Below are 12,645 nucleotides of genomic sequence, written 5' to 3'. Positions count from 1 at the left end.
AATTTGAGAAGGAAACTCCCATTAACACAAGTGACAGCAAGAGAAGGCTGGTGTGCTGCTATGAAATAGAGGTGATAGCATTCCCTCATTAAAACAACTCTCCTGCCTTGAATAACAGTTTGAAAGGCTCCTTTGTTAGCACTGTATGAAACAGGGGTTCTTTGCTTCACCTCAGGAGTTGAGGAAATCTGTAGAAAATAACCAATCCCACTTTGCAGCAATTCACTGCTACCTCTGACCACGACACTCTGGTTGATCTCACGTTCCTCAGAGCCTGAGGGACCCAAGTGCACTCTTCAATGGAACTGAAACCAGGAAGTCCAGGGAGACCATCATGTGAAATCATGGATGAAACAACGGAGAGGGATCAGCACAACATGGTCAGCTGCTGCTAACAAACTCAACCGGTCAGAAGTTGGTGTTAGAGGGGTCACCCAGATTGAAGGCTGAATACTGACCTGCATCTCTATGGGAAAACATTCTGAAGGGGTCTGGGAAAGCTAGGAAAAGTGCCAGCTGATTATTCTCTTGTGCCTCACATCCAGGAGATTGCTGCGGTGTGTGCAGACAAACTCACAGCTAATTGAGCAGTACTTTATCCCTCAGGATTTCTCTAAGACTCCTCACTCAGTGGGCAGATCTAATATCTTTACTTCCTAAAATACCTTACGAATGAATAATCCCAGTGCAGTCTTTGAGCTCACATGCGGGTTAAGATGTTCCATGACATAAATGAGTATGCCAGAATATGGTTCTGTGTAAGCAAATGCAATAAAATATCAAATAAGAAATCACCAAACATAAAAAGAAGAGCCACTTATATGACTCAAGCTGGTACATTTTCTAACAGAGTCTAGGTGCAAAGCAGGGCGGTCTACTCCTAGCTAGAAGCTGCCTCGTGGCTTTTAATAATAGCTTTTGCTTCCCTGGATAGATTTCCTCCATGTTTAGGATAAGAATAAGAGCAGCTTATGGCACAAAGTGTTTTAAAAGCTAATGGATCAGTCTTGAATGCAGAAAGACTCAGACCATTGTTAAGATGGCAGGACTCTCCTAATCTAACCTACTGCAGCATTTCCCTTTGCAAAGACACCAACCAAATCTTTCTTACCTTGATTTTATGCTGATTCTGTATGCAGGGTTCATCTATGCTATCAGATGGCATTGGGAGCCATAGCAGAGGCAGAACAACTCGCTGTTTTCCTCTTACTGGACTGACATACAGTCCTGAGTTGCTGGGATGCTTTCCAAATCTCACCATTACGTGGCTTTAATGCATTCACAAAAATTAAAGCACAAGAGGAAGGGGAAACTAAATTTTAAAACATAGAGGTTTCAGGTTTTTCTGCATTGGAAACATCTTCCTTGTATGTATAACGCCATAATTACACTGCCCATCCATCCACAATAGTGCATATCCCATTCATTTCCTTGCACTGGCAAACCTGCAGCGTGTCTATGTGCAATTGCCATTGCTCCTTTGGTATCAGTCATTCACAGCTGGAAGATTAAGCATGTTCAGTAGTGTCACCATAGCAGAGTAAGCACGGCCCAGAGAATCCAAAAGAATACATTATTGAATGGAATAATTTATGCGTCTAGGAAGTTAAATAACTGTTTTAATATAAAATCTTTAACTATTTCATGTTCCCTCACAAGATAACTAGAAACTGTGCAGTTTTCTAAATGTGAGACACGCAGTACTCAGTTCATATGTTGCTTGTGAAAGGCTTTCCAGAAACCTTCAACCTCCATCAACAGTCAAAACGAACGTTTCTTTTGTTGTCTTGATTAAAGCCTTCCAGCTGTTTATGCTGAGATTCTGAAAGGACCCATCTTTGCATCCCCACCTCTGCCAACGCAGGCAGCTTTGTCAGTGCTGCTAACAACTCACTGAACCACGTCCCACAGGCACGGCAGGATGAAGGGCGAAGGCTGACATCCAGCTCTGAGAGTTCTTTGAACAGTGCTAAGCCTTGACAGAAAAACATCCACCCTTCATCTGAGACGTTGTTATTATAACTCAAATCCAGCTTCCGTAACCTGGTTAGGTGGCTATCACGTGAAAGTAGCGCTGCAAGAAATAACACACACAATCACAATCAATACATCCTGGCAATTGCTTTAAAAGCTTATAAATAAGATGAGATTTTTAATACCGTGTTATTTAGAGTCTTTCAGCAGTCAAACAGCAGGACTCAAACATAAAACTGTATGGCAACCTGAAAACCTTGAAGTCAGTTGGAGGATATAACAGGTGCCAATTAAAATAGACAGGTAGGCTTTATAGGGAGATTTAGAAGGAGAACAGCAAAACTCAGTGAGTTTGCATGATTACAACAGTCACATCTCACTGTGGGAGAGTAATGGGCCTAATATACCCTAAAGGTAGCTGAGATCCTTAATGGATCATCAACAAAAGAGCCACCTGTCAAGGCTGATGTTTGTAAAGTCCAAAATAATCAGGCTTTTTGTCACCAGCCTCCAGATTACAGTGCCTTAATAGCAATCATGGGGCTATTGCCAATCACAGACACTCAAAACCCACGAGTCAGGCCTACAGAATCATAAGGGTGCCTTTAAAATAAACAGGTTTTCAAAACAGTCCTGAAATTAATTCCTTCATCGGGTTCCCATCTTCCAGCATTTTTAGCAGCTGCTGAGAAGTGGGCTAAAATATTTCTATTTTAATTCTCCCACCACAGTTGGACTCCAGAAATGTACCTAATGGACTGAGAGCTGGTAGTGTCTGCCTTACTGGCTGCCAGCATGTATATTTCTCATCAGTCACTGATCCAAAAAGAGTAACTGAGCACTGTGCATGTTCAGGACACACAGCTCTCAGCAAAATGAGAACACTTTCTGGGAAATACAGCGCTGTGTTTTCCATCTTTTCATTTGATTTGTCCAAAAACGTGCTGAGCACATGGAACAAATCCCTTCTGAATTGTGGCCTGTGCGTACTGGCTCCTTGACTGCTAGTAAATACCATTTCATACGTACTTAGAAGCGCCAAATCTTCAGCCACCAAGTTACAGCTGCTCAGTCTTAACACTCGAATCTCCGTTGCAAGCTTTAGTGCTCCCAAAAGCAGCTTTAGGTTTCCACCAACGCACTTATTCCAAGAAAGGTCTAATATCTCCAGTTCAGGAAGGTGAAGGGCAGCCTCAGCTGAAAAGATTAAGACCAACAACTTCTGCTTACTAAGAGAAAACAACGTGGCCTTAACAGACACCTCACCAGCAAGTCACCTGCCAATAGTCTCCTGACAGGCTGCCCATCTATGCTTAAAATGACTTCTTTTCTCTCCTGAGTTCATTGAAGAATGTAACAAGGGCCTGTCTACAGATTCTTTATGGACTCTCAGAAGAGCTTTCTTTCCTTTCTGTTTGTATTATTGGCTTAACCTTGCTCCACTGAAGTCAATTTAATACAACAGCACATTTTTAAAACATTTTAAATCCGCTTAAACCCAGAAAATTCAAGGTGAAATGCAGCGTATCTTTTGACAACACTGATTTCCATGATGCCACTCTTACACAACTAGAATGACATAAACATGGTGCAGGGACTTAGATCAGTTCAGCCTGATGCTGCTTCTGCTAAAGGCAGTAAAGTTTTACTGTGTGTCTCAGTGTCACTAATAAAGAGTATCAAACATACAGTAAATACACAATGCATTCTAACAGGTCCCTCTGTACTTGGATTTCATGTGCCATATGGAACTCCTATCAAAGGAACAGCGCAGCCACTAATCCACCGAGATCTGGAATAAGTAAGCAAAAGAGGTTGAATAAACATATCCTGTGTTAGATTGAACTTTTCTTCACTGGCTGTGCAGTATCTTTTCCATTACTGCAGTCATTTTCTCAGCTCCTCCTCCATTGCCCCACACTTAACTATAAGTCAGAAAGTTCCTACTTTATCTGTAGTGAGAGGAAAAACCTTTAAATCTTGACCTTAATAAACTGCAAATGAAGATTTGCAAAAAAACTGCAATTCCACCATAATATGAATCTTGTTTTGCTGCTTTCTCTTCCAATATTAAAAAGTATGTGGCAGCCCACTAACAGATAAAGGACTAAAAGCACTTCATTCAGTCAGGCGAAAGGGGAAGACATACAATGATCCTCACTTGCAACCAGGTCCCACAAAGCACTGCTTTCATCATAAGGCAACCAGAGGAGAAAGTGACAATTACTTTTCCACTCAGGACCTGTACTATAACACAAGCATTATTTTTGGTGTTCAGCCAACAGAGAATGAAGTGTTTGGTCCCACAAGGAGATTCTGAGAACAGACACAGTTTAAGAAAACATTCCTACCTAGAGATGAAAAGGAATCCTCGCCTAAACCACAATTGCTGATGGCCACAGATTTCAGCTTTGGTAAAAATCTGAGTCTGCCGAGAAGAGGATCAGATGAGACTCCTATGTTTTTATTCCAGGATAAATTCAGCTCTTGAAGACTGGAGAGTAAAGGTATCACCTGGGCTTTGAAAACATCAAGTACTTATTAATCACTGATACAGAACTAACACAGTTGTGTATTTGACTGACATCATTCTTTACTTGTCTTTACAAATCAACCCAGAAGTCAAGGCCAAGTTTTTGACACTCAAATATAGTCTGAGTAATTCTTGCTTGTCATTTCCTGAAGGAATGCTTAAGAAATTAGGTACTATTAAACACTGTGTTGAAGGCTGTCAGGACAGTTTCCTGCCAAAATTTTCCAGGTGAAGTACGGAATTTCATATTAAATGAGGATTATTTCTAGAAGCGTTCACTGCTAACCTAAACTACTTCATATTAAAGTGACTGTTCTCTATTGATATTACTATGTGCAGAAGAAATTTAAAAACCAACGATATTAATAATAATGATTCCCAATACTTCATCAGCAGCTTTCCAAATTACCTTCTTCACAATGAAAAATAAGATTTAGGCAACATAGATTTCAAGTTGTGATTCTTTGTTTTTCTAAAAAGTAAAAACTAATATCAAAAAGTTATGATAATGTACCCAACAAATAAGTTGCCTCACTGATTGAATAAGAAAGGTCTTTTCCTTCCCAGTAGTACTTACAAGTTGGAGACCAACATCATTCTCCACTTCAGAGCTCTCTAAGGTAGTTTTATGCAGATCCACATATAAAAGCCGTGGATCCAGCAATGAGATTTCTTCTGGACATTTCCCAAATTACTGATCCTCAGCAAGAGGATCTGGGGGTAGTTCCTACCTTCACATCATGGGTCTGAATCATGGCAGACTTAAGCCCTTAGTTTCACATGGGATCAGCCACTATGGGACTTCTTTTGATACAGAAAAAAAACCCACTCCATACTGATCAAGAATGCTATTCCCGGAGCTGCATTTCCAGAGCTGCCCAACAAAAAATGAACTGAGATCTGTTAGACTATGTTACACAGAATCTCTTATGCCTTTGAAGTATTTTCAGAAGTCAAAACCACACATTCTTAAACCATTTCCTCGAGATGTCCTTACACAAAGCGGCCATGTCTTCTTCTGTTACACAGCACTGGTGGAGGTCAAGGACTTGGAGATTTTTCAGGCTGGCCAAATGAGCTGTTGCATCCTTAAAGCCACCACCAATCTCTTTGTTGCACGATATGTCTAATTTTCTTAGTGCTGTAAGGTGCTGTAAAGCGGTGTCTGAAAAGGAAATGACAGCAGGCTGGTCATCGACTACTACAGTAGCAAGGGTCACAGCTTCAACACCTATTTACTTTAATGTCAAATTCTGCACAAAGTATTGAAAGCAAAGGTTTTAGACTAAGCTTCAGAATATAATCGCAGCAGACACAGTAATACTGCAAAGCTTCTCCATTCTTCTCTAAAAGACCAGGTGAAGGTGAGGTTAATTCATCCCCAGATCCATTCAATCCTCAGCTTTTTGCTGAAGTGACTACTGGAAGTGCTAATTAGTGCCAGATGTTTTGTCTTACGGATAAGACCTCCACTAGGGAGACAGAGATATTAAGCCCATTTGGTATGGCTTCATCGGACAGTCATTAAGTGACAATGGCAGATTCGGATTCCCCTCTGAGAGTAGGATTAAGTCTTCAGAAGTTAGCTAAGACTGTCTGTGCCCTTGTCTATGTTCTGTCTGGAGAGGAAGGAAGCATGTCCAGAGAGCCATTAATCTACGCTAGGATGTGTCTCAGATAAATGGTGTGGAAGGTGACTCTCCCCACTGACTTTCACATGCTTGAGCTCAGGGAAGATAAATGCTACTCCTGCAGAAAGTCTCTGTAGCCTTTTATCAGTCCTCAAGCAGCAAATAACCATCGTTCATTAATACTGACAAACCATCAGCAAAAGTCTACCACACTGCTTTTCTGAAATGGGTTTCAGATGTGCAGTTTATGCAGAATGAAAGACTTTCTGAATGTAAAGTCTAACCTAAGCTCTGGAGGCCGTCCTGCTTTAATCCACACATGTGTAAGTTCAACTCCTTGAGGCCTGGTACATTTTTCAGGTCCTGAGCAATGACCTTCATGCTGCAGCCAATGTGCTTGTTGATGGAGAGATCCAATACTTCAAGGTTTGGGAGCACAGTTAGAGTTTCAGCTGGAAGAAAAAAAAGAAAACTAGAATTGGTGATTGTCTGGGACATACAGATTAGCCCAAGTAAAGAACAGCACTATGACAAATGGGAAAAGGCAGGCTGGATCTATACATGTGGCTTAAACTTTCCAGGTTTCTATTCTACCAAAAATACAGCAAAACATCGATTAGATAGAAATCAAGAAAATCAGTGAAAACCCATATAGAAAAAAATCATCTATAAAAAAAATAGAAAACAGTAAGAAAAATGCAGAAGAATAAAAAGCAGGAATACAAAGAGAAAGAACAATTTCTAATGAACAGATCTAAGACTGTATGTGACACAGGAGCCACCTCCTGCAGTAAAGATCAGAACAGAGCACAGGCACTTCTCTTGAGGGAGAAAATCTTTCAGGACACTCAATCAGATCAAAAGACTACATAAGATTAAGACATGATAAGAAGAAAGAAGGGAGAGGTGGCAACTGGATGCCAACTCAAATTCCTGTCCCTCAGCCCTTCTTTTACTGAGTGGTAAATACTGCTGTAATGCAAAGCCTGAAATTAACAGCTTTCAACTAAGATCAACCTCAAAACAGCCATCATCTAACTCAGATGAGTTTCATTTCTGTGAAGCCATTCCTTCAGTCCAGCTACGTGGTTACACATACCAAGGGATTCTCCATCTTTGGCTGTCAGGTTACAATCCGTCATTTTCAGAAGTTTAATCTTGCATCCTTTCCGAAGTTTTTTTGTCAGAAGTGATAGTTTTCCACCTATATTACTGTTCCATGATAAATCCAGTTCTTCAAGTTGAGGAACAATTTCAAATGCCTCTCCTGTAACAGAAGTCCAAGATGATTCATTCTAGATATCAATTTCAGTGCAAAACAAACACACAGTTTTGAATACATAAGGGAGAAAAGTTAGCCTCACTTTGTCCAAGGTGCAACACAGAACACAAGTTACTGTCATAGTGCACACAGACCTGGTATTTTTCCAGGTTCCCAAACACTCATCAGACTACATGACCACCACTGCAGACCTAAGCCATGACCCAGAAAGTCTTGTCTACAGGGAAATGAATACAATGACAAGATGCTAATTTCTGAATGTGAAAGCTCTGTGCCTTGGGCTATGGACTCAACATAGCTATTCAAATGTATGAAGTCACTCATAACCCCAGGTTCTTTCCAGTGTTTCGCAGCAGGACTTCACATTGCCCAGTGTGGAAGCAGTAGGGACAGGATGCAGGAAGAGACAAGATGGATTACATTACACCCAAGCTGTCTGAAAGCAAACATAAATGCCTGTACCCAAGGAGGTGACATCCTCAGCTGACAGCCTGCAGTTGTTAAGTCGAAGGACTTTTAGCAGGTTCACATGATGGAGCTGAGTGGTGAGAGTTCTCAAAGTCCCTCCAACACAACCATTCCAGGACAGGCTGATCTCTTCCAGCTCTGGGAGAAATGGCAGTAAAGAAGCTGAAAAAGAAACACACTCTTGTTTGTACATCATGTGCAAACCCTGGATATCAATACGTCTCAATACAGATGCGCTTTCTAAAACATTAGAAAATTATGACAAGCTGCATCTCAGCTTTCTTAACTGCAGCCTGAGAAAGAAGGTGTTCTTCTGCTGCACAGACTTGCATGGTTTTATTATTTTTATGTATCACATAATTAATACAATTTATTTGTTAATGTTTCCCGAGGACCTGGGACCACCAAATGAAATCTTTATATAAAGCCTGAGATAAAAGAAAGGGAAAGAGTGAACAACTGAGCAGGCAAATCAGAATTAAAGAAATACACAAAGAGTCTAACCAAATAAAATACATATTTACCCAGCTCTGCTACATCTGCTGCACTTAACGCACAATTATTGAGATCCAGGTTCTTGCTGTTGGGTTCCTTTCCCAGTTTCTGCATGAACTGGTTGAATCTCTGCTCACCAGATGGTGATTCCGCTTCAGAAATCAGCTGTGAAGATTCATCTGAGTAACAAAGAAACACAGCCCTGGTTACCTCTGCAACCAACCCAAACTGCCAGGTGGAGACTTCAGGATGTGAACTAAAGCTGCCAGTAAGCCAGGCTCTACTTTTGACCAGTGAGAACCAGCAACCTGAGTGATAAGATAGGTCAGATCTATACAAAGCTCCTGATGCTCAATGAGAAAAGAACCTTTTTTCCCATCTCCATGCTACCTTATGCCGGTGACTCAGGATGTTTGCACTACTCATTCAAGCACGTGAAATTCTTGCAAAACTCCAGACTGCAGCTACTCTGTCACATAACCACCTCTATGTACCATGTGCCACATGGCTGGAGTACAGCCTGTACTGGATCAGTCAGAACAGAGTGACCCTGCAATTGTATGGCGATCATCTCTGCTTTATGACAGCCTGTGTTCACTTCATACATTGTCTGTGCAATGCACTTCCTGCTTTTCTTCCTGCATGTAGTTTGTACAGCAAGGAAAGTTTCATTTGTATTGCTCACTAAACCCTTTAATAAATTGACAGTTTCATCTAACGTCCATAAAAGAAAACAAAACACCAAAAGGTACACAATGCAGTAATCCTACTCACAGCAGCTGACCTCCCATTGTTTTACCATAACTCTTAGAACAGAAGATGGGGTTCTAAACCTCACCTTCCAGGAGCCTTTTAAGAACAGCCTCATTTTCTTTTGTGTGTAGAGAGTGCTCTTGTATGAACAAAATAACACTCACGATGAATTTCCCTTCCCTTCATCTCCCCCTCACAGGTGTCAAGGTAGGAAGCATCTGCTCTGGCTGCCTTCAGATCACTTTAGCAGCAGGGAGGACAGAAACCAATCATAAACACAACAAGCCAAGGTAAGCTCTGCAACGAATAAGCTGCCTCCAGCACCGACCTCTCACACTGGAGATCATGAGGGCGATCATGCAAAATCTTTATGCCTCCTCAGCAGCACAGACCCCACTCCTTGCTTGGCACCAGTCATGTTAGAGGGCACATCCTTGATAATGTTTCAATCAGAAGCAAATTCTGGCTAAAGGATGAGTTGTAGGCAGTAAAATATCACATTTTGTCTAGCAAAAAAAGCAAATGGTTCTCTATGAAATTAAAATGCATCCACATGGATTTGTTCATTCTATCAGCATTACCTTCTACTGTGAGATCTTCCTTCTCGCTCTGATCATCAGCTTTACAGTTGTTTATTTCTGTTTCCTCAGTTTCTTGTCTTTCCTTGCCTTCTGATTTCCCAAAGCCACTGAAGAACTTCTGGATGGCTGAAGGCTGCTCTTTTCTTTTTCCAGGAGACTTCTTCCCTTGGAACTGTTTTATAACAAAGTCAAATGGGGAACTCTTTGGGATGTCCTCCTCACTCTTGCTCTGGCAACTCTGTGCGTCTCCTTTCAGTGGATCAACAGACATAGAAGGGATTATCTTTAGCAACATTCACTCTTGCATACTGTCCTGTGTAACAGCAGATGCACCGACCATTTCTTCCCCCTATGCTACTATCAGTGTCATTGTGTAGTCAACTAGACTCTTAGCTTGTATCTCCTCCTTTGAAAGGACCTGGTAATGCCTGCATAGCAGCATCACCAGTACCAACAATATGCATGTAGACTTTCTCCTGCTGGAAGGTATATGCAGCAATACCAGTGTTCAAGGGAAAAGCACTTGAAAAAAGCTGATGCATTCTTTTAAATCTTGCTCTTGCCAGCCTGTTGCAGCTGTATTTCTTATGTGTAAAGCACAAAAATTGAGCAAATCAGTGCAAGTAGATGTGAGCACACAGTTATTGAGCTGTAAAGCAATGCTAGTTACCTTGGTTGCTTTTCTTGCTGTAAAAATGTATTATTTTAAACAGACAAAAAAACATACCTGACTTTTCCATCGGTCACCTGTGGGTTTGTTGCACCCTTTACAACACTTTCAGGGCTGGCAGAAGTGAGCCATGGCACGTGAACAAAACTTCACTTCTACCTATCGGGACTTTCCAGGTGCTTTTCTTTAGAGGGTTCCCGTCTTCATCAGCCCAACAGCGACAGCTCCATGCAACAGCTCTGTGAGTCCTTCCCACTGCTCCGCAGCTCTCCTGACAGCAGCCTCGTTATTCAGGCGGGAAAGCTGAGAATCCACATGGTTGCTCTCTGCTGGAGCTGCAGCTGAGCTCCCTGGCAAGGCAGAAATGAGGAAGTGGAAATGCAGACTGAGAGCTGCACCCTGACGGCCCCTCGTCCTGCACAGCTGCTGCCAACTGAGTCACCTCGCAGGTCGGGTTACAGCAGCACCTGAAGAAAAGCTCTTTGTTTTCCCACCCCTTTTGTCCATACTTGTCAGGAGTGCAGGTGGAGGCTGAGCAAAGCTGGGTGTCAGCAGGAGTCGTAGTTTGGTGATAGAAGGGAACACAGAGGGGTAGCTCAGTGCTGAGCAGCTCCTGGCCATTATCTGTGATGCTGTCACCCACATAACCTACATCAACTCAACTCTTCTTGTCTCCCTTCATGTGGCAGACTCAGTTTTCCTCATCACTTCCTGCTCACCCTCACCTATATCTGTTCTAACACTGTTTATACATGGACCTCTCGCTGGTATGTATACACTACAGACATATGCAAGCTGGAGTGCTTTTGGTGGGGAGCAATAAAGCTGGTCAATAAAAGTAACGACTGCTGTGCAAGCGGGGCAGACAGCGGCTGAGGACAGCCCTGACTCAGTGTGTCAACGTACAAATGATTCAGACAGGGCTGAGTGGGGCACTGTGTGTTGCTGGGAGCCAACAGGATAAGATTAGGAGAAGAAAACTTCAAGTGAACAGCAGGAAAATCCTCCCACCCATGAGAAATATTACACAGAGAGATGTTTGCAGAAGGAAAAAACGCACACAACTGCTGTCGTGGGCAGTGTTCACCTGCAAGAATGAAGGGCACATCACTGTTCCCAAACAGCAGGAATCTCCAAGCTGGCTGTAACGCCTCCTGAGCACAGGGGTGGCTGTACTGACCATATCTCTGAAATCAGCACCTTGCTCTGTGTCCACAGGGAAAGAGCAACTCTGTGAGTCCTACACCCCTACCTGTGTGTCTCAGTTACACAGAACTGAGAACCCCAAGCACTCCTGTCAGTCAGGAACTCATTGAACCTGACAGCTTTCATCCACTTGCAATGTTGTGCTTAATAAGAGTGCCCAGGGATGAAACAACAACAAGGCAACCCATGTCTGTGCATGTGTGCCAGGCTCTGCTGGGCTCAGGGCTCCATGCCACCGTGCTTCGATGGGAAGGTGGAATGGGAATATCTGATAATCTCCGATCCCTGGAACTGGGGAAATCCTTAAGCACGTTAAGCACTGATTACAGTGGTTAGGCTTGGCTAGCTTCAGTGCTCTGACATCAGTGCATTAAGTGATGCATTGACCATTCAGAAATTCTAACAGCACTTTAGGCCATTGAATGAGAGTAAAAATACCTCATGGCACCATGACAGCATCCCTGTAATCTGGTGAGAAGGGAACTGTATTTTCACAGCGACCTAATTTCCTCTTCCTAGAAAGCAAGCTATGCAGGATGAGGGGACAGCAAGATTATCCTAAAGCAAAGCAGGATGACCAGAACAAGGGCTGAACGCACGGACATTACTTTGCAGTAGCCCAGGCTGTGCCCTGCACGTGCAGTACAGAAAGGTGAGCAGGCCCTCATTAGCTGGCAGGCAGGGCAGTGATGTTCTCTCCTTGCTCACTGCTGAACGCTGCCCTGCTCCTGCTTCATAGATGCATACAGTTACTTCCTGCAGTTCACTACAGACAGCATAGGGCAGGCTTAGCTTTTGCAGTTTAAAAATAATAAATGCCCACGCCTTTCCATCCAGTTAAATGGCTTGTGACCATCTGCCGAGCGCTCAGTGTCACATTTGTTTATATCTGTTTCTCCCTCTGTGTAGACCTGGGGCAAGGACAGGCACAGACCAGGTCTGGAAAAACACAGTTAAAGTTGCATCCCACACAGCATCCACTGGAGAGAGATTAATGTGGATTTTTGTACTTTGCCTCATTGTGACTCCTTAATCCGGCATATATTCCAAAG

At 42.6% G+C, this 12,645-nt stretch overlaps 1 protein-coding gene across 6 annotated transcripts in view; it reads right to left on the bottom strand.

Moving 5' to 3' along the window:
- Positions 1–1,602: 1,602 nt before the first annotated feature.
- The window catches only part of LRRC31 (leucine rich repeat containing 31), a 29,587-nt gene continuing 18,544 nt past the window's right edge, over positions 1,603–12,645 (bottom strand). For 5 of the 6 annotated variants that reach the window (XM_015871986.2, XM_032446619.1, XM_032446621.1 and 2 more), the window contains 10 exons: positions 10,445–10,737; positions 9,718–9,966; positions 8,413–8,562; positions 7,883–8,050; positions 7,238–7,405; positions 6,423–6,590; positions 5,505–5,672; positions 4,326–4,493; positions 3,004–3,171; positions 1,603–2,074 (listed from right to left, as the gene is read on the bottom strand). In XM_015871986.2, coding sequence (XP_015727472.1) covers positions 1,755–2,074; positions 3,004–3,171; positions 4,326–4,493; positions 5,505–5,672; positions 6,423–6,590; positions 7,238–7,405; positions 7,883–8,050; positions 8,413–8,562; positions 9,718–9,966; positions 10,445–10,457 — 1,740 coding nt within the window. In that variant the 5' untranslated portion in view covers positions 10,458–10,737 and the 3' untranslated portion in view covers positions 1,603–1,754. The remainder of the gene's footprint in view (positions 2,075–3,003; positions 3,172–4,325; positions 4,494–5,504; positions 5,673–6,422; positions 6,591–7,237; positions 7,406–7,882; positions 8,051–8,412; positions 8,563–9,717; positions 9,967–10,444; positions 10,738–12,645) is intronic. The other variant, XM_032446622.1, reaches the window with a different exon arrangement.

Source organism: Coturnix japonica, chromosome 9 (genome assembly GCF_001577835.2).
Source record: "Coturnix japonica isolate 7356 chromosome 9, Coturnix japonica 2.1, whole genome shotgun sequence".
Lineage (NCBI taxonomy): Eukaryota > Metazoa > Chordata > Aves > Galliformes > Phasianidae > Coturnix > Coturnix japonica.
This window is presented reverse-complemented; position numbering and strand designations above follow the sequence as displayed.